At 37.4% G+C, this 27,175-nt stretch overlaps 1 protein-coding gene across 1 annotated transcript; it reads left to right on the forward strand.

Annotated features, from left to right (window-relative positions):
- The first annotated feature begins 11,460 nt into the window (after positions 1 to 11,460).
- LOC140239676 (sodium-dependent phosphate transporter 1-like) lies at positions 11,461 to 24,065 on the forward strand. The gene is made up of 10 exons (XM_072319504.1): positions 11,461 to 11,764; positions 14,567 to 14,707; positions 17,250 to 17,335; positions 17,808 to 17,904; positions 19,109 to 19,222; positions 20,143 to 20,223; positions 20,730 to 20,858; positions 21,470 to 21,680; positions 22,704 to 22,889; positions 23,577 to 24,065. The coding sequence occupies exons 1-10, from the start codon at positions 11,461 to 11,463 to the stop codon at positions 23,899 to 23,901; spliced, it is 1,674 nt and encodes a 557-aa protein (XP_072175605.1). The 3' UTR covers positions 23,902 to 24,065.
- Positions 24,066 to 27,175: the final 3,110 nt, after the last annotated feature.

Consider the following 27,175-nt stretch of genomic DNA (forward strand, 5'->3'; position numbering starts at 1 on the left):
GGAACAATTACAACCACTAATAGCGTGTTATAACTCGGCAATTATTTGAACGAAGGTCACTGAAATGGGGGCAGAGAACTAGGTTCTTTCAATGGTCAAATATAGAGACTTGATTCGAGACGAACTTATATCAGATGTAGTCTAGGTATGGATATCTTACACACATGTCTGTATATTTCATGCATTCAGGGCGTATAACATAACTACATTTGTGTCTAAAATTCATATGCTGCGTAGTGAGCCTACGTGTGTAATGTACGGTGTGACTCTTCATGTAAAATTATTCGGTTGTGTTTTCATCCTTTGGCCTCCTGCTGTCTATAGAGTATGCTCAAGTAAATGCTAAGCGAAATATTGGTAATGATAAACTGAAGGTTTAGTGATTTTTACTTCAATTCAAAGTAAATTCTATATATTTTGTGATACTTGTTTAGGGTTCATTATTTCAAAAATTAAAATATCTTTTCATGTTAAACAGTATTTTCTGATGACTCGGGTACGATGCAAGCCTAGCGAAGTGTGTGCTGGGTTTGAAGGCAAAGCTTATGTCTATATCATATTCAAATTTTCATGGTACAAAAACAATTAAAAGAGACATGTGCCAAACAGGAGAGGCCAGGTGTGTGATAATTACTGCTATTATAGGAAAGTAGCTACGTTCAAGATACTAATAACTAACGTTTCTACCAACCACATTTTACTCACAGCTCCTTGACGTGTAGGCCTACGATATGATATGTCGAAATTACTAATATTAAAGGTCATCCTCAAAAGAGGTTTTCTACACTCTCTTAATCAATGCAGAATGTAGAATGGATTTAACGTGAATATCATATGGAGAAAATGCCAGGCAGCAGAATGCACCATGACCATGCCACGTGGTGAACATCTGGTCTGTTCCCTCCGCCAGTGAATAAAGGTAAGTGAACTGACTGTGGACTTTGCGCCCATTGTGCGACCAAACGCGTTTTACCGATAAATATAAAGCATAAAGTCCCAAAAATTTCTATACATAGACAGAGCTCTGCGTTCACACCCACTTTTTTGTTGAAGAATACAGGTGTCACTGAGTACTACGGTATTATAAGAGTTATTTACCCATTAGCAACTGAACCGCCCGAAACCGCAAAGTCCACTTTTTTTTTTAAATAGTTTTATGCTTTGCTATCTTCATTTTCATAAAGAATATATAATTACGTAATTTGAAAAAGGTCAGACGCACAATTCTCTTGGTAAAGTCTTAATAGGCTTTCAAATAAGCATAACTTATAAAAAGACAAAAATAAACATGCAGTGATCTATTTTGCATAATTGAAAAGTTGTCGAAATGACAGTAATATTGCTGTGCCTTCCGGGAACAATAGGCCATTATGTACGGAGTCTTCAACTGCTAAAGGGTTAAAGAGTCGAGAGCTTCTACAAATCCGTGGTAGTAAGGCACACATATACCACCTATTTTTTTTCTTGTCTTTGTTCTGTATTTACTTGTTGTACATAAAATCTGGTTTAAAAAATATATCACAGTATATGTAATGGTGTGTATACATTTCTGCTATTAAAATCTTGCCTACTATAACAATTAGGCAGACTCAACTAGCGATATTTTGCTACGTACTGATTCCCTTCGATTGCAGTATAACATTTACCATTTATTTGTAAATTCATTGATATTCAATCATTGTTCATAATCATTCCTATATACATATACTGTATATATACATATATAGTTTTGTTTGAGACCTATGTTCCAGTTTCTAACATTTTTTTTTGTTGTTGTTGATAAGATGATGAGAAACCTCTTATGAAATAGGAAGAGCATGTAATTCCGAGAAGAATATTCAACGTTTGTTTGATGAAATTTGGTTTTGAAATGGTTGGGATACCCAAAACAGAGCAATCCTAATAAAATGTGGGACTCATCTTATAGAATGGTATGCTCTGCACTATTTTGCAAGTGGTTTCATGATGTCTCGCAAAAGTTCAAAGCCCAATCCTCATCTCCACCAATATTATACCATCCTTTTAAGAAACTACTTGGAAATCAATACTAACAAAAAGTAAAATCAATAGAAACAAATAAAAACATTTTTGGCAACTTTTATTACAGTTTGGTTGCTTTTTGACACAGCTAGATCAATAATTTCAATTTAAAAAAATCTACGAAGGTCATGATGTAAAAAGAACACGATGTTATGTAAAGAACAAAAGGAGTTACTTCAGCTGATAACTCAATTCTGACAGATAAGAAAATACACGAGCTTTGGGTTCTGTCAAATGCAAAGGCAAGACATCTAATCACATGTCAACTAGATTTGTTCACATGTACCCAACCCCGACTGATCTTACACAATTCTGTTGTTTGTGTTTTTGCCTCGTTCTTTCTTATTCAGCCCAAGTGTATACACCATCATCAGACTGCTGACATATCGGTATATACGCAACTGTGTGTCTTTCTTATCGTCTGTGTATACAGCAAAAAATAAGTCCCGAACTGACCACGTGAACATATAACTCGCGCTTCTTTCTGTCGTTCTAGTTCTCTCACGCTTTTCCCGTCAAGCACTGACAAGGTTATCAATCAACCTAAGTCTAATGGTGTATGCGCAGTCAGGACTGTTCCATTGATAAGAAGGGGAAAGGTTTTGAGAAAAGTTAAAAGAGCATTGGCAATTTCGCTCTATTGTTATATCTGGTGGAAAGAAAATGAGAAAGCAGATTTTCATGTATTCTTAATAATAGCTGAAAATGATAACTGCAGAGAGAGACAGCCTTTATCTGTGTTTAGTTTATAGTGAATTATATTGATGCTGAAGCCTCAACTCTAAATGAGTATAACATGTATAAGGGAGATCTTTTCGTGTGTAGTTAAACATGCACAATGCGTTGTATAATAACATATTCACTCTATTATTTTCGAAACTTTGCACATCTAAAGATTGTTCATTCAGAGAAGCTTCCTGTAAAGAACACTCTGGAACAATTGTGTTTTAGCAGATTAATGCTCGCCATGTACATTAGTTATGCATTAATCTAAAAAAGTCCTCATTCATGATTCTTTGTAACAACATCCTCAATATTGTTCGCTTCGAAATTATGCTTTCTTGGGCGTGTAATGTACACTTTTTTAGTCATGATTTTAATATCATCTTTACATAGCCATATATCCAGAGCGCTACGCTAATTTTTCCTTTTCTATGTTGACACTTTCGATCTCTTGAAATTTCTGAATCAAAAAGACACGTAGTGACCGAAAAAAAAAGAAGTCATAAAAATTAATTTTGTCTCTTTGTTCTGTATGTCGTCCTGTATTGCAAGTTTATTATACATTTTTTTTTTCTCTCCACATTATACTTCGAATCACAATTATAAGTGTCGGCCTAATAAAGTTAAATTTATCATTGTTAGTTTGATTATATATCTTGTTAAAAGTTCACTGTCATAGTTTTCCTGATTACTACTGTGTAATCGATTAATAATTGATAGTAATTTCATAATAAATGAGGTTGATTTGATATATATGTATATATATAATTCATACTTACTGAGGATAATTATAAGCAACATGACGCTATGTGAACTCTACTTTATATGTTATATATAAGCACACAATAATCCTGCAACAATGACTAGAATTTCAAGAATGCACAAAATACCCTTTAGGATATGTTAACAACAACAACAACAACAAAATCTTAGAGGTTCAATTAAAGATCTGCATTAAGAGTTTAAATTCATGTTATGTCCACCTCTAAAGATGTTTAAGATTATCAAATTATATTATCACAAATATGTTGAGGTAGTGCAGTGAATGCATGGTAATATTCTCTTAAGTTTAAAAAAAACCCTGATTTTTAAACTTCTTCAAAATCCGCGTTGTCGGAGGTAAGCCGGACGGTGAACGTGACACCATACCCGATAATTTTCATGCGCCTAACCCAGCGGCTCTTCTGCCTGCTCCGCAGACGTTTGCCTTCAGCTGCTGTTTGTTTTTGCCGATTTGTCACGTTCACAATGATGGGTCGGGATAAGGAACACTTTGATACAATATTTCTAACATCGCCCCGTTAAAATGTGTGAAATATTATCTATGATTTGGCAAAATACTGCAGCATATTAATACAGAGTTTCAAATCAAATCAAATCTCTTGCAGTCTCTCAACAGATATGAGAAAAATGTTTACTTTTTTTTTTCTGCAGCGTTCATGGAGTATATAGAGCTATAATTTTTAATCTTTTGAATTTTGGATAGTTTCGAGACCAGACCAGAAAACTTTTGGTAACTTTATAAAAGACAAATTGCTGATATTTTGATAAAATTTAAGGACCACAAAGTGATCGCTATCTACCGTTTTTTTTTTCAATGGAATTTCAGTTCTCCGATATAAGGCCACCAAAATTTATCTTTTGTTGGAAGTGATAGGTGACACGAAATCAAATTTTAAATGGTCCCGTGCCACCAAGCCACCGATAATGTCGAGCCCTACAACTGATGGCATTACCTTTCTATCATCTTAAAAAGAATAAGTCCGCAATGGTTCGGTTTTCTTGAATAGAATACTTTTTATAACTATAATTTTGGTCAGAAAATGTTTATTCATCACACAAATGCGTCGGGCAAAATATGAGGTATCCATCCAAAGTTTTTTATTGATTCACGGTTTGCAATAGAAAGTTGTGAGAAAGACTGTCGAAATCTTTCTCAATGTCTGACTGTCATACCATATGATTGGTTGTTTTATCATATTTTTTTTATTTCTATCATTATTTATTGTTTCATTTACTATCATTATCATGTTATTTATTTGGCATTTGGCAGAGTAAAACAAAGCGATCCTAATAAAAGATGGGTCTCACTTTTATAAGCATTATTTGTTTTAGATATCTAAACCATTTCAAAACCAATTGTATCAAATAAACTTTGTATTCCTTAGAATTACATGCTCTTCTATATTTCATAAGATGTTTCTCATTATAGAAAAAAAATCATCAAAAATATTGGAAACCTGAAGCCCTATCTCAACCGATTTAATCTTACTCATGGCGTTCAAAAAAAAAAATCAAAAATCAATTACCTCACATTGGCTTATCATGACTAAATAATGTTTGACACTTTGTGTTTGAAGAATAGAATGAAGTAAAATTTTGAACAAGTGAAATCGATACTGAGGTATCTAAGTGCAAAATAATTCGAGTCTGAATAAACCCTTGAAAGATTTCTGATGACGTGAATATTGTAGGTTTGTGGTGAAATGTCTCCAAACATTTCACTATTTTAGCAAATAAAATTTTGAAGTCTAGATCCTAGAAAAACTATTATTTGGTAATAGACCTTGGCATGACGGGGACCGGAAAACAGATTACAACATGGCCATGACGAACCTAGAAGCCTTATCATGTATCGCTCCTCTATAAGCTGAACGTTGAGTTCACCATCTCTGCTGAGAGACTTGAACAGAATTTTTATCAGAGTTTAACAATAAATTTTGCAAAATGTTCAAAAACATCGCACAAATTCAAAGAAAGGGATGTTAGAAATGTTGTATTTAACACCCTCTCATCCAGAATTCTGACCATGAAAAGTCACGGGTGCAGGATAAACTGTCTGCTTCTAACATTGAGGTTACACAGGTTCATGTTACTTGTATTCCTCATACTCATTATTAAAAATCGATATCACATAATCATCAATGAATATCTTAGTCATCCTGGTGATTATGCTGGTAGAGTGGTATACAATATGTTGATGATCCACTGACTTCTTGAAGCGTATATGAGGCCGGTACCTATATCCGTGATTAAAAATGAAATACAAAGAGACGAATCAGATTAAGAATATAGATGCAGGAGGATACAACATACATGTCTACTTGTAATATAGGCCTATACACACAAACTAGAGAAAGAAGATCCGTATTCTGTTTCTTTTTGTATTTTCAGGCAACCAATATTTCAAATAATAAGATGTTGGCGGCCAAAACAGGCCACAAGGAAAAAAAAAGCTAGTGCAGAGTTACGATACGTACTAAAATCTTAAAACTTGAAAATTTGGTAGACCAAGGGGAAATAAACAAATATTGCCCATAAATCATGTAAACAGAAAGATCTTTTATAAACAATTTATTTTGAATATTAGTTGTCCAATCGGTCCCCCAAAAGATAATCTAAAAAAAAAATGATACCAGGCCACCGGGCAACCGAGCCATCGCTAGTGTCTACCCTGCAATGTGTATTCAGAACTTATTTTAATTGAAAGGAGACCTGGCCTTTCTCCAGAAATGCAGCTTTCGTTTTTACATATATCATACTTCTCGTCTTTGGGTTCATATGTCTTTTGACATCACGCTGCCCCCTTTGCTGCTCTCCGCCTCTCTTCTTTCCTAAGTCTGGAACAATGTTGTATGACGGCTGCAGGAATCTACTGAATGTCCATACTTCTCAACTTGCAGCGAACATCGCTTTCAAACTGAATTTGCTGAAATGTGTTAACTATTAAATGAAAGACCTGAAATATTTAAGGAAATCTGCACCACATTAACCGCAAGTTCTCGCTAGAGTCAGAAATCATGAGGCGACTTCTAGTATTGTATTGGTATTCAGGCATAACATGCAGTTGAAGTCCCTTTCTGTGCCAAGCACTGGGTGTACAATGCTAAATATAGGGTTTACTTAGTCAATCGGCACTCCAAACACACAAAGGGGTAATAATTGGGTGTGGCAATATCTGATGCACTTTTCGGCCACACCCAGTGCATGGAATCCAGCGTCTCTCATTAAAGTAAAGAGTATTCAAATCTAAGATTAGGACAATTTTGTTTGAAAGTTACATTGTTCAAAATATTCCATTTCATGCAGGCTTGTTTCTGCCATTTTCTATTTTTGCATGGGGGGGGGGGGGGGGGCTTGAAAAAGAGTATGATGAATGGTGTACATGAGTTGTCTTTGTCTTTAGCATTGAACATTACATCAAATCTGTATTTAAAAGCTGGAAATAGCTGGAAATAGATAAACTTCAGTCTCCTTACATCAAACTATTCAATAAACATACTTAAGCTTTGTTATCTTGAAAAGACACCTATATAGTACCGCTCATTCGCTTGCACCAGCACTCACCTCACTCATGTCATTCTCTGTACACATAGTGTCTATACAATTTTTGTTGTCGCAGTGTGATGCCACAACGACTCTGTTTTTTTCTTTTCTTTTGTTTTCGATAAGTATAGATAATGTATGATTTGCCCATTTTCTGTTTTCCCTCTCTTTTAAGGCTCTCGTATCTTCAAGCTATATGCTTATTTGACGACAGTCTTCTACATTCACACTCCCAAATATACATGCGCCATAATTTAGTCAGATCATTTGATTCACTATATCCCGAGTGGTTCCCAGTTGACGTGTTCTCTTATTCTTTTGTTCAATCTGTACACGCGCATATCTGAATTATGTTCGGATGTACAAGCTGTATGTTTTATTGTCTTGAAAATAAAAAGAAATTACTGTATTTCATTTGTAATATATATTCAATGCAGAAAATTCCCAATGAATTAATTTGAATAGAGTTGAATGTCAATCAGCCAGATACAGACGCAATTTCATGAATTTTTACAATTGTCATGTGCATTATGTGTCGTGTTTATTTGGCAGATTTTATGTATATTTTGGAGCTTTATCTGAAAATAAGTATTAAAACCATTTCAATATGTTTTCTGTACGTCAGATATCATTAACAATGTCGGCATCACTCGACATCATGCATTAAAGTTTACAGAGTCCTACTGACTTAAATTCCAGTGTGAAGCTGGCTCACCCCATTATGACAATGGAACGTTCCAAATTGGCTCCCTTATGTGCATTCTCTAGTCCATGCAGGACGGTATCTTAAGTTTGTCTAACAAGATAAGACGTATTTAAAGAACAAGACATCACGATTTGCCCACATTAGATTCTCATATTCTCCCCACACCGGAACATCCACCGCGAGCGGCGCCAAAAGCGCGAACCCTACGCGAACAATTCAAACGCGTGAAACCCTCCTGAGTTATCCTTTTCAGCTTGGAATACACTCCCAACGGTGAGTTTCACACGTTCTTTCCTGCTCTTGTACTATTTTGTTCATGTATTGTGTTTTAGCGAATGCGATTATACCAATGTACTGCCACTATAAACTCATACAGATCTCCAAACAGGAAAAAAAAAATGTAATCCCATCTGCAAGGTACATGGAGGCTGCAATCCCATTGAAAGTTATTCTTCTCGTTTTTGCTGCTGGTGGAGGTTGAATCTGGAAGACCCTGAAAGCAGCTCTCCAGGAACACATCAAGTCAAGATCAATTTATGTGTGATCATTCTCAAGATATTAGTCAGTCTCTATCCTAGTTACGAGAAAAAGTCATCTTGAAGCTAGGCTCATAATAATGATAATAATAATAATAATAATAATAATAATAATAATAATAATAATAATAATAAGGCCTTATCTACCCAGGGTAGCCTCTTCAGTGTTGCCACTTCTCTACCAGAGGACCCTGTTATTATTATTACCCTAGCATTGCCAGGTACCTATTTATACACCTGGGTCGAGAGGGACACAGTGTATGGGTAAAATCATCTTGTCCATGGACGTAAGCACTGGGCGGGATTCGAACTCGGGTCCTCCGATCGGGAGTCGGGAGTCTTATCCACTATGCCACAGCGCCCCCACTATTAGCGATCTATATTTGATATAAACTACACGTAACTGCTGTCAAGTATTTCGTCAGGATATCATTCTTTCATCGCATCGAGTAGAATACCTTCCAATGTGATAATGCCACCTTGTTTGTCTGTGTATGTGTGACAGAGCAACAGGCAGGCATGTTTTCGTCCATTGCATTGTCGTCTTCAAGAGTAGTAAATTCGAGTGACGTTCACAATGGTCATTGCAGGTGACTACTTTGTGATTAAAATAACTACATAACTTTTAGTCTGCGCTTTAACCAGATGGAATCTATCATAATGATTGTGCAACCTCAATATTCTAATGAAAAGCTGCACTGTGTTTGCGGAAACATTCGAGTAAGACGAACATCAACTAATTTAAAGTAGACCAATGTTGTTCGTCAGTCATGCTGTTTTGTTGACTCACTTTTGAATCATTTTTTTTTTCTGTCGTCATATGGTCCTGTATCACACTGGGTGCATTCTTTGTAGGTTATACAGACACCGTCATGGTCTTTGTTCATTAAGTCTGAAAAGTATAATTGATTCGATTTGATTTGATTTATTTCTGCATTTTTCACAAAGTATATAAAACATTACAAACAATTTTCAAATACTATAACATATTATATCCAACACAGGATGAATAGAAATACAGTCATAATGTACCAATAATGAAATATTGTATAGGTGAATTATAATCATACAAAAAAAAAAAAGGAAAATCGAGTTAATACATACAAAATGCAGGAGACCGACATCTTAAGCTAAAGCTTGAGTTTGATGGCGGCCTCAGGAAAAGCATATGGCTTACATTTCTTTACAAATCATTCAATACATATCAAATTGTGTAACCAAAAATAGGCCGGGTAGCTACAAAATGTATCAATGCAATGGTGAGTTCGGGTGCAAGTGCATTATGTGCAGATTTGTTGTTTTGTCATTGTTAATGCTATTTGATAGAAAAAAAGAATCAGTGTAGATAACTTTTCATATAAAAAATGATATACTTTGATCTTTATGTGTGCGTATTGCGAATCATTGTGGTGGAAAGAATAAAGTATATCGTAACAATTATAACTGTGTCCGCACAATGTGTTCTATTAGATATAAGACCCTTCAGAAGGTTGCGGATAACAATCCAGGACTAATTTATGAATAAATTTCAAATCAATGTGATATAACGCGTCAAAAAAACAAAACAAAACAAAAAACAAACAAAAAAATCCAATAGAGAAAAATAGGAGACTGTCAAACTTGGTTAATCGTCATGGAGTAACAAAAAGAATCAACGATCACCTGCATTACACAACGATAATAAATGTCGTTTCATATTTGCCTCGACTGAGAATTGACTAGAAGATATTCGAATACAATTAGGAAGACTATTCCACAAATCAGGCCCATGATGTCGTATTTATGTGCTACTAACAATTTTGGATCCGTAAGATTTCTGGCATTACGAGTTGGATATGAATGAATACTGTTATTAAAAGCAAGAAAAAATATCAAAAGATGAAGGAAGTTGTTTATTAATATACTTAAACATAAAAACTGCGACTTGAAGAGCATTAATATCAGCCACTTTTAGTGTTTTCAACTTGTAACACAATGGGTCCGTATCGGCAAAATAAGATGATCCTGTACAAATGCTCTTTTTTGCTCTTTTTTGTAGTAATAAAATAGGATTAATTTTAGCTTTACTACAATCAGCCTAAAAAAATATTACAAAAGAAAATATATGGTAACACCATGGTATTATATATAAAAAATCACAATGCTTAAAGGTAAAATAAATTTCAGTTTAGAGATAATTCCGACACTTCTAGATATGAACTTAAAATATAACGTATATGAGCATTACAGCTTAAATTTTCGTCAATAACTACACCAAGAAATTTGGAATGTTGTTTCCGTTGAATAAATAAATAAATCATCAGTCTTAATGTTTAAAGGAATAGTAACCGACCCAGCATTACAACGTTTAAAGTGTACAAAGTGAGTTTTATCTACATTCACAGATAATTTATTACACCTGAACCATTCAGAAACTTTCAGTAATTCCAAACTAACTGTATTAACTAATGTTTCCAACTTATTGTGTGAATAAAATATATTCGTATCATCAGCAAATGAAATGAATGATAATAAAGGTGACGCATAAGATCCTTTGAGCCCTGTGGAACTCTGCTACTAATTGGGAGAAAGCACGATTCTTTGTCATTAAATGATACATATTGTGTCCTATTTGAAAGATAATTTGAAACTATGACAGCGCATTACCATGTATACCTTACCATCACGGAATTTAGAAATTAAAATCGCATGGTTTAGCGTATCAAACGCCTTGCTCAGATCCAAAAAGATACCAATCATATGTTCCTTATTCGACATAACATTTTATCATAAATTTGCAATAAAGCTAAATCAGCTCATCAACTCAATTTAGCAATTTCTATCATTTGAATCCCACGCCATTTTGAGTTTTTTCCCCCTGCATGTTTTCATTAACAAACTTATGTAATGAAACAGCATCCATGGTTGTGTGGTTCATACAGTTACCTTTAAATGATAATGAAAACGAAATGTTAATTAATCTCAATGTACTGTTATCCTCATTTTATGAGTGGTTAGATGAACATGAATAAGTAGATGTTATCAAGCTTTAAGGGCGTCTCAAACATAATTTTCATGTATTGATGTATGCATAATACTCACTCTCCTAAATATATCCTTCTTTGAATTATGTCGATATACAGACCAACCATGTCAAACTACTACGCAGGCGACTCCACGGTCATGTGGATCGTGGTACTCGCTTTCATTATCTCCTTTATCTTGGCCATGGGCCTGGGAGCCAACGATGTCGCCAACTCGTTCGGTACGTCCGTTGGCGCCAAGGTGCTCACCTTGTACAAAGCCTGCATCGTTGCCGCCATTTTCGAGACCGGCGGCGCCATACTGCTTGGCTACCGGGTATCGGACACTATACGGAAAGGTCTGTTTAATCCCGATCTTTACTACGGACGAGAGGAACTGCTAATGGTGGGAAATCTCTGTGCCCTGGCAGGTAAAGAGTTCTTCCCCTAAACACACTCTTGATGTATTAATTGTGTATACCTTCCAAGTTGGCGCACACAAGCTTTGGAATAGAGTATCCGATGTTATGAACGAGGCAATGGCCAACGTAAAAAATCCTCTAAAAACCCATTTTCCACACTTAGAATGCGTAGTAAGGTATTTACACATGAAAATATTGGCATGTCGTGATTTGTTTAGACCTGCTTCCTTGCTGATATCCCGCTTTCTCGTCTTTCTTTATTACTCTTCAACTCTCACTGCTCTAATGAATGTGCATATCTTCGCACAGACTTTATTTGGGGTGCACGTCACGAGTCATACAGCCTAAGATCTCGACACTATTAAAGTGAACGAGGCCCAGGAGCTCGATACCAAATAAAATAGGCTATACGGTCCACCAGCTCGACATGAGGCCAATGAGTCCGACACTAATCAAACAAGGCCCACGAGTCCGACACTGGAAAAGTAGCCCCAGAGACAGACATTACATCGCGGGGTTTGATGTACATATTGTACACAGTGTCGGTCTTGTGGGCCTATTTTGTCTCGTGTTGGATGCGTGGGTTGTGTTTGCCTATCAAATGTCGGAGCGTGAGCCTTATTTGCCTATCAAATGTCGGAGCGTGAGCCTTATTTGCGTACTGTCAAACTCATGGACCTTATTTGCCTAGTATTGAACTGGTGGACCTTTTTTTTTTGCGTAGTCTCGAGCTCACGTTGGTAGACTCCGTTATTTGCTTTGTGAGAGATGTTATCAGTGATATTAAAAAAAATCGTCAATATTATTTGAATATTGACTGTAACTGTATTTTTCAAAAATTGAATTAATAGTAGCAATAATTATGGGTCATTGTTCAAAATTAATATATAATACCAATCCAGCAGCTCGAAGGCTGACACGGTTGTTTTTACCATCGCACTCACAGAGTTCACAACTAAAATCAATGTACTTAAAACTTTCAATATTATAATAAGTATGAAAATGAAAAACAGCCCAAATCTTAAAAGATACAAGCCGGACCTAAGCTTTCATCATGGAATAGGTAAGTATTGCACAACAGGAAATGAAATTTAGGATTGTATAATGTACAGTGCAAAGAATGTGGAGAAAATGGAATGGTAGAATAGGAGTAAAAGTGGGGGAAATAGGTACAATGAACAAAAGCATGAAAACTGAAAGCAAGACCTTTCTCCTACTATCCTATCTCTACGCAAGTCATCTCTCCCTCCTATTTTCTTTCCGAAGTGTATCATGTACGGGGGCTGCACGCAATACTATTCAAGCTACGCTTATGCTGTAGCCCACTGTATTATTCATTGCTGTATTGCTGATACGTTTTGCTGTACATTGTGTAAAGGCAATGAAGAGAATATTTTTGTTAACAACTCATGTTTATGTAAAGGTATGGCACGAACAATGTATGTATGTACATATACAATGATAATACAGGAACCGATGAATAAAGTCAAATTGATATAGTATCGATCAAACATTATAGGCAGGAATATAGATGATAAGCACAGTGTCTCTTCTGTCCATTTCTCTTCCTCATTTTTCTTGCTCTCCTTACAAAGCGTGTAAATAGGAACCGATGTCTGTTGAGATGTGTGGTATAGAAATATAGTTTACTTTTTAATGCTGTTATCATTATCATCTGTATCATTACTACTTATACTAATTCGCATTATTATCATTTCAATAAATATTCACATATCGCTTCTCTATATCCATCTCATATAACTGTTGAACATTTTTGTCACCTATCTCGGATCTCTTCTCATGGGACTTTTCTTTCTAAAAGATTCTTTGTTGCCATTTGCTGTGATTGTTATAGTTTGACCGTAGGTTTGTAAAAGTTCTTCTCTTTTCCAAATTGATGACGACTGTTAAAGAACGAGTTTGGAAGAAATTGTTTGTTGGTCCCGACAGTCGAGTCACTGCACGCACCATCAGCGAATCTAAATAGAGCAACTTTCATTAACCCTTGTACCACGTTTATTTCCTGTCCATGCACTCCCACACCTCTATATCATTTCTTTGTAGGGGGCCTATACCTCAGTAACGTCACGGCGAGATACCTGCTGGGAGCTGACTACTGATTTCCTAAAGTCAGTGCCGTAGTGAGCACTACCGAAAGTGAGCGCGCAGCCCGCAAGGAAGCGCGTACACACGAGCAGTGTGCGCAGAGGCAGCGCTGAGCCGCAGCGTTGGCATGAACACAAGCAGAGCAGCATATCCGCTGTTAACTTTCTTTGGTGAGCTAGCTAAACCTAGCCTGGGCCGGCGCCGGCGGTGCTCGTACACGGCCAAGTACGCATCGTGTATTGTCATATCTCTCTCCCCCTTCTTGTCTTCATTTTTTTTTTTTTTTTTTTTTTGCCAGAGGCGTGAGAGAAAGTGAGGCGTGAGAAAACGAATGCTGGGATGGTGAGCGTGAGTTGGCTAGGGTTAGGGTTAGGGTTAGAGAAAGACTTGATATGTGTGCTGCCGCAAGAAAACCATACTAGTTGAATTAAAAAAAAGTTATTGTTTGTCAAAGTATAGGTATAAGTTGTACACCACAAATCTTTTCGTGTGTAAATCATGTTACGAAATCATCAGTAGGCCATCTTCGCTGCAGTTATTTTTGAACTGTCTGTAACAATTGTCTTTAAGAAGTATCTTTGCGAATGTCACTCGCCCACCTTTCTTGTTGTTGTTGTTTCTCAAAGAGGGCAAAAAGGCTGATTGAAAGTAGGCCTATCACATTCCGATACATTCTTTGTTTCTGTTTCACGTTGGGCTGGCCAGGATCCTGCATTTGGCTTTTTACCGCCACGGCCCTCTCCGTACCCGTGTCTGCTACACATAGCATTGTAGGCGCATCTCTTGGATTTCACATGGTCATTTTTGGCGGCGAAGGAGTGGCATGGGAGGTTGTCGTTACAATTGGTAAGTACTTTTTCTTTTCTTTATCATTCTTTTACTTATGTGATTGTGTGTGATTGTGTGTGTGTGTGTGTGTGTGTGAGTGCGCGTGTATGATGTAATGCCCTGCATTGCATATTCGGTAATATCAAAGATGCATACTATTATTTGGTATTAATGGTGTGCACATTTGTGTGCGTATGTGTGTGTGTGTGTGTGTGTGTGTGTGTGTGTGTTTGTTTGTGTGTGCACGTGAGGTGGGGGAGGGTAGGAGAGATAGGACGATATGTATTCGCGTATATTTCTGTAAGAGTGGAAATTAAATATTATGTTCGTGCACGAGAATAGTTAAAAGGTGTTAAAGATGTTCCTGATCCATCACCACATAATATCGCAAACGCGCGTTTTATGGTACGTTAGCGGATGAATGTGATGTGTGGTAAGTTAAATGCGGCGAGATTTAGTTGGAAGGACTGAGTCCGACATTTACAATAGACCAAAGTCTGGTAATCCATAGTTTCAAAGATTAAAGATTCAAAATCGACCAGACCAAAATGCATTAAAGTTTTATAAGTATTTCAGTTGTCCATTGTGCTTTTTCTTTCTTTTTGATAATAATTATGTGTTTTGATATGTCATCGGTTCCATTTTCCATAAAAAGAATACTTTTTCACAGTTTTATGAATTGCTGACAGTGTGAGGTTCACGTTTTCCATAAAAAGAATACTTTTTCACAGTTTTATGAATTGCTGACAGTGTGAGGTTCACATGAGATTAGAGACTACTTGAAACTTTAAAGGGACTGTACAGTACTGGTTGAGGTGGGGATTCATGTTTTGAACAATCCTAAGAGAGATAATGAAAAGCCTCTTATGAAATAAGAAATATGAAAGAGCATCTAATTTTAAGAAGGATTCAACGTTTATTTGATGAAAATTGGTTTTCAAATGGCTGAGATATCCAAAAAAAGTGCTAATAATAAAAGGCGGCATGCCACAACTTTATTAGGATCTCTTTGTTTCACCTTGCTTTTGGATATCTCAGCCATTTCAAAACCGATTTTCATCGATATAACTTTTGATACCCCTTAGAACTGCATGCTCTTTGATATCTCATAGAGTGGTTTCTGAATATCTCGCAAAACGTTAAAAGCTAAATCCTCACCTCGACCAGAACTGTACATACCCTTTAATACGGAAAAAAAAAAATCATACGAATGACGGAGAGACGGTGACTTTGTTTCCAGGCAGATTGAGAGTGACTATAAGTATCCGTCAACGATTGAACTTGGCTAGTGTCCGAGAGCAATCTTTGAGCGATATAGATGAACTGAATACGACCCACTATACACTTATTTGTTCTAGATCTATCATTGTACATGGTGTAGTGGCTCTTCATCTCAAACGGCGTGTCTGTATACGAAGTCATTATCTCTATGATTGCGTTAGGCAAGAGCAAATACGCCTCGGACGATAGCTCTACAAGTCGTAGACACTTGACCTACAGGGAACTTTGGAGAACGGGCATTTCTAACTCGGTGATAGCTGATAAGAACACCCTCATGTCTGTCACATGCTGAACAAGGTTTGCCTCATGATGGTTGCTGCGAGCGTTGGGGCCAGTATCAGAGAACATAGTTGTCTTCTTCTTCCTTTTTTTTTTGTCATGAGATAATGAGCATTCTTATCTGCTTCAGGTGATGAAATTCCCATATTTCCCTATGAACAACAACACACTGAATTCTGGATCTGAGACAAATTACGATTTACTGCTTGTGACTGTTCTAAATAAGTTTTGCAATGGGCTAATGAGACCTATGTGTGTTCATGTGTATGTGCGTGTGCGTGTGTGTGTGCGCGCGCGTGTGTGTGTATGTGTGTGTGTGTGTGTGTGTGTTTGCATCAGAATGAAAACTACAAAGAAAAAAGTGTCAGGATCTCAACTTATCGTTTAAAACAGTTTAATGTCTTACTCTCAAAGTGTCATGTTGTAGTTTCCTATCTTTGGTGGTGTCTTAAAATTTCGGAAAGAGCGCGGAAATCACAGAAATCGGGCAAAGTTATCATTAATTTTTTCCGAAGCCCGCTGGCATGGATGTTTATATATGACATATGTAATACATAATTATATAATATATATATAAATAATTATATGATATAATATCATGGACCAAGTAGAATCTTCAACGTGTGCATCATACATTAAACCGAAGCAAGTGATTTCAGATGAATGTATAATTTACTTGATAATAATTCCAGATAAAACATGTAATATAACTAAATAAAAGATACATTAATTACTCGTACATCACATTAACATGAGAATGCAAACTTGTGTCGGTTGTTTTGATATTGATACGATAATTTAAGCATATTTCATCAGGGATTTGAATGCGTTAACCCCCCTCCCCCCCCCCAAAAAAAAAAGAAAAAGAAAGCGTCTTCAACACACATACAAAAGTTGTAATTGCAAAATTTTTCCCAGACATGAATTATTTCGTTAATTCGTCAAATTTTTCGTCATTTTTATGGATGGATGTCTTTTTCTCCTTACGTTTTCCTTCCAGTGATTTCCTGGTTTGGGTCCCCAATTTTATCTGGCTTAATCTCTTCGTGTATCTATGGTGTTTTGAACTACACTGTTTTGAAGCCGGTAAGTTTCTGTCGTCAAAATAAATAAACTAAACTAAAGCTAAATGGCAGCAGTTTGGTGACTAATGTAAAAATGCTCATTGCTCGAAATAACATTCACCTGATGAAAAAAACAAACGCACATAAAGTAACTTACAAAGGGAGACTAACATTTAAATATAGCCCTGGCGTTGATAGACTTTGTGTATTATCACCTTACATGTCCTGCGCCTCTTTTGTCACATCGGAAGAAAAACATGATGGTTTCATTGACGAGGCGTAATGTCGAAATGGTCCCAGCTCATGGTGCCGCCAAAATGTCTTCATGTATAGTTTGAGCTTATTGTAACAAACTACGCATGTTCTTTTGTAAGCGTTACACAATTTCAAGTTTTCAAATGATGTATGGTGACAAAATTGGTCAGCTTGACATTCAGTAAAACCACCTGATATAAATTGATAAGGCAGTTTATGTGTTGTCACTGCCAAAACAGGAAGACCCGATGAAGATTGGAGTGTACACAACACCGTTTTGGTATTTCGCTGTCATCTTCGTCAACTTCTTCTCAATCTTCTTCGGATCATCGCTACGTAAGTTTCTGCCTGTCTATCAAATATTCATTTCTTCTCAAATTATTACCTGAAATTCAACTCACAATGGTGCCACAGCATCTACCGAGACATCTTTAACCACAATGACGGCGGTGCAACATCTCATTGCCTTCAAAATCATATTTCACACACAAACACACGCATACATGCACACACGCGCGGACGGATTTTGCAGTGCAGCCTAATATAGATTGTCTCCATGACAACCAGCAGGCAGCACCTTGTGTAGGAATTGCACTGTTCTAAGGCTCACAAATACTGCAGCTACTAAAGCTTAGCGACGCACATGACGTGATGTTCTTATTATTTTGTCTCCCTAATTCCTCATTCTTTCTAGCCACTGATATAATTATCATAAATCTCTTTAATGAATCCATGATCTGCGAAGACCAAAGGGATAAATGCTTGTACAAGACATGCTTTTGATTAATCTCCCTGTTTCCATGTTAAATCATGATCTATGATGATGATCTTTATGATTATTCATCGGTATTTTCGTTATCTTTTTTGTGTTGCTGCTTTTATTCAAAATTTTCTTTCGTCACGCTAATAAGCTAGTGGTAATAACTCAGTAATCAAATGGGACGGAATGCACTCACAAAGAGGCACATTTACAATCCGTTCCATATTAGACAACTTTGTTCTCACCACTACCGTACAATACCAACTTTCTTTTTAACCACAATATATTATCCAATATGAACTTACGCCATAACGTGCCTCGTAGAATGTAGAGTCTTTGCATCTGTAAATGATCTAAACGTGGAAAGAGCACTCCGGTACTAATTGTGCTGTGGTCATAAGGCGCAACCGGCGCCATGTTTTCAAAAGTGTTGGGGCAGTTTATATTTCTAGTGCCACTTCCGGGTTTCATCAGCTAACAACTAAAAAAAAAAAAAAAAAGGTCTCCAGCGAAACTTCTGGTACCACTTCCGGGTTTCATCAGGTAACCCCCCCCCCAAAAAAAAAAAAAAAAAAAAAACAACAACAACAACAACAACCAAACCAAACCAAAACAAAACAAAAACAAAAAAGGCCTTACCGCGCCCCCACGTAAAAAAAAAGAAAAAAAAAGATTCGCTTTGCTATTACAACTTACAAATTGAAATCGGCTTTAATAACCACATGCTATTTCGCCGTCCCTGTAATGTAATGGGGCTCTTCTTTTCTTCACTCTTCTCAGTCTTTGGCTTCGACGAGCTGTGGATCGTCTTTGTGATCGCCATTGGTGGCGGGCTCGTCATGGCTGGCTTCGGGTACTTCTTCGTGGTCCCATACACACAGAGGAAAGTCTACGGTTAGTACGCCTGGTTAACCTTTAACTGTAAAAGAGGTCACTACTATGCAATTTTGGCACTCATCCAAATTAGCTGACTTGCTGATTAGGCCAGACCGTGCATTATAATCCCACTGTGAGTCTTTAACTTCAACACGCATTTCCCATAGACACCTGCCCGAGTATACTCGGGACTCGTCCTCAACGGGTTAAAGGGCTTCCGTCACAATGTTATTTTGCTTTGAATAAAAACAGAAACTCAGAAAAGTCAATCGTTTGTTTGTTTGTTTGTTTGTTTGTTTTTTTTTTGGGGGGGGGGGCGGAGGGGGTAGCAGACAAACAAAACAGTTATGAACTGATGCAGTTCAGAGACAAAGGCAAATTGGCAACTCTGCGTGACGTAGATGCTGAGCAGCGCTCCATTATTTTTGTCTTGAACACAAAATTTCATTTGTTTGTTTGTTTGTTTGTTTGTTTGTTTACGAGAGAAATTGTTTTCAGATCTCTTCTTGGGAGTAAAATGCGTTTTCGCATGTCATCCTCAGCGGATAAGTTCTTTCTGTGCCAAAATATTTAAGAAAAAGGAAAACTGGTGAAATTTGGTATACAAAACCAATGGAGAACTGCTGAACATCTACGTCACACACGGTTTACAATGATATATAATAATAATAATAATACATTTTACATTACATTTGTAATGTGCTTAATACAGTGTTTCTAAGCGGAAAGGGAAAAGTAGAAAGTAATTTGTCTTACTTTATCAGTTCATTTCATCAGTTCTATTACCCCCCCCCAAAAAAAAAAAATGATTGATCTACTTTTTTCTGATAGCAGACGAAACACACAAACGCACACGCACGCGCACAAACAAATTAACACACACAGTGTCACACGCACAAATAATGCAAGCCTCTCTCATCTGTTTCTTTCATTTTCAGAAATTCGCAGGGATTTGAGGCTTAAGGCCGCAGAAGAAGGAAGAGGGGAAAAGCAACAAGAGGAAACAGAAATTGAGGAAAGTAAGTACACCCAGCTGTGGAAAGACATTCGCAAGTGATGACCATGACTAACTTTGCCACACTATTTTTGCCCGCACGTGCAACAAGACTATATGGCGGGAAAATGTTTGAGAATCATTAAGAGTCAGAAACAACGGATCGTATAATAGGCGAAGATAAACTTGCATGCCAGAGAAATAAAAGAATGAGAGAAAGAGAAATAGAGAGAGAGAGAGAGAGAGAGAGGCAGAGATAGAAAGAGAGAGAGAGAGAGAGAGAGTAGTGTCAGATAAGGGATAGCGAATACATCGGTGTCGTTGGTTTTGAAAAGTAGGCCTGATATTCCTCTCGGATTTTTTTTTTTTTTTTTTTTCGCAGAGGTTTTTTTTTTTTTTTTTTTTTTTTAGTGACATGAATGCCAAATTAGCCTTTAGATGACTGCATATAACAAAGAAAGGCACTATCAAATTAATCCCAGAAGCAGTTGTCCTTGTAGAATATATATCTCTTTATCTTTATCTTCTCAGCGTCCCTCGACAAACCTAATGGTAACGCCAACGGAATAACAGAGGGCGCCGCTAACGGTCATGTCAAGACAGAAAAAGTCGATCCCGACCATCCGGACGCCATCTTGGTTCCCGACACTCAAGTCAACGGTAAATGAGAGGACATAAGCAGCTTTTTTAAAGATACCAGGGCGCCGTTTTATCAAAAGATAAAATCGATTTTAAATTTCCTTACCACACAGGCTGCCATACAATAGACTTACAGTTGAAATAACCTATAATAATCAATTTTAACTCTTCATATAAACAGGGCCCAGCACTTGGGTTGGTGAAATGAAGGGTGAAACACTTGAAGCCTGAAAAAAAAACAAAACCCAAACTTGTAAGCCTTATGATCACAAACATAAATATGCCACGTTTCTGTCCTTTCGAAGTTGAAGATTTTGAACATGTATTATTTCCGTCTGCTGTTTACATGTCTGTGACGTCACACCATCAGAAAACCGGTGGACTCAAGGAGACAGTGACGCTTTGTAGGTCATGTGAGTTCAGAAGCAAGTGTAAGTGACGAAAAGATCATTTTTTTTAAAGGTGATAACGAACAAAGTTCAACAGGTCAGTGTTAAATGGTTTGTAGGCATGATTTGCGGATTCATCTTGTATAGGCCTTATATAACAATCTGTTACGTTGTTTTCATTGCAACAAACTGTAAGCCAGTATTACCTTCGATTCTTTTTTTTTTAAATTTGGTAATGGACAGGCAATCCTCCCGATTACGACAACATCGACCTGAACGAAACCGAAGGCGGCGATGACGACGGCTCTGGTAAGGCTTCCAAGTGGATGGTCAAAAAGGGGTCTAAGGAGTGGGAATCGGTCGAGGATACCCCCGAGGTTCGCGCCATCTGCGCTCCGTTACAGGTGGTCTCGGCCTGCTTCGCTGCTTTCTCTCACGGCGGCAACGACGTCAGGTGAGGTGGAGTGCTTTAACGTGTAACCTGTTACAAACCCATTCCACTACTTCCCCACTCAAGCTTCTGACTACGACCCTGTATTGAAGTTCGTCGAAATATAAAATGGACTCATCTTGGCTGAGTAAAGTGGAGAAGCAATTTTATATACGAAAGATATCATTGCAACATAGTACTATGTTCAGTATTCCTCAGAAAAGCTTTAAACGGAACCAATACCTTCATTTGAAGCTATTTCTGTTCCAATGCTATGATGTTCGAAGTAATCCCTGTAAGTTTGAGTCAAATGAGGCAAGGGGTAAGGAAATTCTTCTCTGAAATCCAAATATGGCACGTTGTAAAGCATTTTTGCAAGCGCATATTTCTTTTTAAAAAAAAATTGAACCATGTTTATATAAATCATGTGTACAGAGAAAACTTTAAGATACTGAAATTTTGTGTAGGAAATGAATGGAGAGTTTTCCACAAGTTCCGCCCTGAGTGAGCTTATCACCCTCTACGGTTAATTTATTCAAGTTGTAGCTGTAGTTGTAGCTTCCTTATTCCTTGTGCGATTAGGCTCAAATTTGCAATAGATAATATGCCAAGCATTTGAATAAGAGAAACTTCTGAAAATATTGGTTCCCTTTAACACATTCATCAAGAGGACAAGCTGAACTTTATGCAACGAATATGTCGGGAAAAATAACTGTAGTGTAACGACAATTTTTATCTCATCAAGAAACACATGACGCACTTATCTCGCTTTCATATATAGACCGCAGATGGAATTTATCAACTCCACGTTATCCAATAAGAAACCGAATTTCTACATTCTGAAGTAGAGATAGAACTAAATCAACGCCTTGGTCATGCTGGTTTGAACTTCAGTTTTAGTTGTAATTCATTGTGCGTTGATGTTTTACGTTGATGTCTATTTTTTTTCTTTAACTGTCTCTCTGTTTCTCTGTTCGGCTATCTGTCTGTCTGTTTGTCTGCTTTTCTGTCTGTCTGTCTGTCTTTTCCTCATTTACTCGCATGCAGTAATGCCATCGGACCGCTGATTAGCTTGTGGATCATATTCACCACGGGATCGGTATCTCAAGATGCCGTTACGCCAGTATGGATTCTCTTCTACGGTGGGGCAGGAATCTCGGTCGGACTCTTTCTCCTGGGCAGTCGCGTCATCAAAACCGTTGGCGAAGACCTCACACCGATGACACCCTCTAAGTAAGTATACACCAGTCACGAGTGAAAGCAGGGCATCCAAGACATTCAATTGACATGATGTCATTTGCTTTCGAGCCCGATGCAGAAGACACTTGTCCCGCTTTGGTAAAATACCTTGAAAACCATATCTATGTACTTTAAAAAGTTCACTCGCAATAATAATTATGAAGCACTTCATTGTTAGACATGATTTTAGCCCAGACCCAATCAAAGGGATTGTATGTGTTACTCTAATTGTCGTTGCCCTTGAGAAAGGACTGGTGGTAATAGGCCTCCGTGTGTCCCATAATAATTGTCTTGTGAGTGGAAACACAAAGTCAACGTTTGCTAGATCAGCATGACATAATTCTGGAATATCATGTGTCCTATCGGCTTCTTTCTGTCTCACGTAATCGCCTGATAATCAAAAGCATTATATTGCAGTATAATTATCGTTAGAATAAGAGTAACACAAAATCCTTGCATATTATGTGCAATGGCTTTTGTAATAAGAAAACAAATTTTCATCTGACACTTTAGGGAACTTTGACTTCGAGTTCGAAGCGCTGTAGATTCAATAATATCGTTGTTTCTTTGCAGGACTGCTTGAAACTCCAAAGAAAATCAATGAATATTTTATTGTTTTTTTTTTTCATTCAAGAATAATAGAGAATTTCATGAGTTCGTCTTGCTTCTGTTCCTTTACAGTGGCTTCTGCATCGAGTTGGGTTCAGCCATCACCGTACTCCTAGCCTCGAACCTCGGCATCCCCATCTCAACCACTCACTGCCAAGTGGGCTCCGTCTGCAGCATTGGCTGGCTGCGGACTCGCAAGGCCGTGGACTGGCCGCTCTTCTCCGGTATCTTCCTGGCGTGGGTTGTCACCCTGCCGGCGACAATCATGCTCAGTGCTGCCCTCATGGGTCTACTCCAACACACCGTACCCGGCGGCTGCGACATTCAGCCCCTCGTCCCCAACATTACCACCACTACTGTGTCGGCGGCCGCAGCTGCAATGGGCGTAGAACTTTAACTGCGGTAACATAGCCGTCACAAATCATTGTCCTTTAATACAAACGCACGACCACACGTTGCCGGTGCTACAAATGAAAGGCAACTGTAGATCATCCTAAGGGAAAGGTAAAAAAAAATGGTTATAGGTAATCAGGTAACTTGTGGACTTGTTGGTCCTTTCCTAGTACATCTTCGTCAGATGTCGCAATGCGTTTCAAACACGTGCAATGATGCTCATGAAACCTAAGCATTACGTTTTGTCACACTTGTCAGACACCGTGATATACCAAGTGCTTTGGATGATCAAACTCTTTAGACGTAGAGAACAAACAAACGAAAGGGGCTCTACAAGTCAAAGCAAAGAAGTACCTTCTTGTTTAAAGTAAGACGTCCACTATAAATTCGCCGCAATGAAACTATGTAAAGCTGTAAACAAAAGAGAAAACAGGGTATCAGTTTTAGTCGCATCAACAAAGTTATACAAAGGAGAATCATAGCAAAAGTTGATGAAGAAAGAGAGAGAGAGAAATGACGAGGGTGAGGGAGAGAGACAGAAGGAGAGAGGGACAGAGAAAAGATGGGATATATTTTTGCGTGACGTGAATAATTCGTTTCTCTTACATGTCTTATACTGCATTGTTTATTGACCATTAGGCGATATTTTGTACGTGTCTTACGCTGCCTCTGTTTTTTTCAGTGCGTATCAAGCACCATCCCACCATTATTTCATAGTCATGTAATTTTTCAGTGTGTGATACCGGACTTTCAGACTTTGTAATGACTGGTACACATTTCCGAAAGATCCATTTAATCATATGCAATGACATAGTAATAGCAGGTAAAAACTTTTGCAGAGACCAAACGTTGAACAAAGGTGAGCAATTTGTGTAGATAAATATATATATTTGTACAGATAAGATATTTTATATATTTACGTAAGCTGATTTTACTGCGAACGGCACAGAAGATATAAATTTTGACCTGCCTCTGAAAGAGAGTATGAATAATTTTCATGATGTCCACCGCAGTTGATAATGTACATGTGTATTATTTTGAATGACAATAAAGAGTCAAAAGAAGTAAGGAATGTTTCATGCGTCTATTTCTTTATTGCTTTTTGTACGGAAAATTTTTCTTCCACCTTGTTCACTGCGGATGTATCTCTTCAAGTGGACAACTTTTGATAGCGTTCCAAACTCCACGTGAATTATTTAATGAATTGGCATTTTAAGGATATCGGTTTGACTGTGATTTGGGCTGGTTTTATTTCTGATTCATTCCCTTCTGTTTTGTCCTTGTACAATAAGGAATTGAATGCGAAATAGGCATCAGATACAAAGGATATACATAAATCCATACAAACCTGGTTAATTTCCTAACTTTTTTTTTTGGAGGGGGGGGGGGGGGGGGCGGAGCTCGTCATCCTGACCAACATCCTCAAAAATAAGAGATAAAAATGATAATGTTCGTTTTTATATAAGTACTTTGTATGTACATATGTATAAATGTGAGTGCGTGCGAACGTATGTATGTATGTATATGTGTGTATGTATTTACAGTATGTATGTGAAACAATTTCTCTGACCTGGTGGAAAATCTTATTGTGCAATATACAAATGCAAAGTTCTGATTAACTGATTAACCTTAAGGAATTGAAGAATTTTCTAACACTATACACAACTCAATTCATTCTTCAGGATTTTCCCCTATGATACATCAAGGAGCCAACGAGTAATCGATTCGACTTAGAATAGTACAACAACCTACAAATATCAAAGTGTTGAATAATCTCAACAATAGAGTATATAAATATATAAAGTTTTATTGAATTCTATACCCCATTCTGTGAATCATCTAGCATGAGCAAGTTTGACGCCCTGTTGAAATTTCCGGCATAATGATATATACAATATACAATCGGATCATTTATATAGCGCCCTTACACAGTCAATGACAGATTCAATCACAGATTAGCATAAAAAAAGGACAGTCTTAAGATTCTTCTTGAAGACATCAAGGGATGGGGACGAACCGAGGTAGATCGTTCCGCAATCGCGGTGCAGCCGTCACAAAAACATTGTCCCCCGCTCTACTGTTGGTTCTGGGTACATTGAGTAAAGTATTATCAGCACTTGAACGTAGTCCATGTCGAGCAGAACAGTATGGAATGATTAGAGATTTAAGATAAGTAGGAGCTTCCCTTGAGGACACTTGTAAACAATATACCATACACATCTGAAACATCGATCATTGTTATGTCATGTGTTCTTCATGTGACTGCCTAATTTATTGTTGCTTCTTCTCAAAACAGACCATGGCCACATGATAAGGGTCGGGGTTACAAAGAGGGCATGAAGCTTTGTTGAAGATCCTGATAAATGCAAGGCTGTTATAGAAATGTAAAGCAAGACGCGGATGTCTCATGTAACGTGGGAATGTACCAGGGATGGCACATCACTGTCATTATGACAACCAATGTCATTGTGTGTAGCGTGTGTGTGTGTGTGTGTGTGTGTGTGTGTGCGCTTGTGTTTGTGCGTGTGTCATTTCACATTGAATTTACGTCCTTTTGTACCTCAGGGTTCTGCAAGTAGATTCCGTTTGATTAAATAAACAGGAACTCATTAGATCAAACTTTGACCACACTGCATAGACAAAGGTCTTTAAGACATACAAAGCTAGGTCGAAAACGTTTTCGAACGTTGTTCGGACGATTTGATGATTTTAGTCTATAGTCCCCGCCATCGCGTATTATACATTCAATCTGTGATGTATGGAGGAACGATGACCAAAACGCTCCATAACTCTGTTGGCATGCTCGCTGCCCGAATATTGTCATTGTACCGCGTACTATACTGCGCACGTCGAGGCCATTGTCCAAGTCAAGCGATTCGCTTATTGATAACATACAGTCCCCTCTACCTGTATTTAAAGATTTAAAGATTTGCTATGAAATATATTTCACATGATTACATATTTAAAAAATGTGAACCCTTGTTTATATTTCATGACTTGTGAATAATGTGTTTGATATTGTCATACTTATTATTTTTTTTTATGCAAGTGGAGAAATGAAACTTACTGAAACTGAAACTAAAACTCACTGTCATCTTCGGTAGAGGTTGACTCCACATGCGTCAGCCAGTGAACCACTTCTTGAGATGATTAGTCCTTCTGTCATAATGTAACAGGTCCCTTCTTTGTGATATCTTTGAAAAGTGAAACAATTCAGACCATTTTACAATGAATTGCAACGCATTGCATACTTTTGCAGTACATACACATATTCTGAG

This window comes from Diadema setosum, chromosome 16 (assembly GCF_964275005.1).
Source record: "Diadema setosum chromosome 16, eeDiaSeto1, whole genome shotgun sequence".
Lineage (NCBI taxonomy): Eukaryota > Metazoa > Echinodermata > Echinoidea > Diadematoida > Diadematidae > Diadema > Diadema setosum.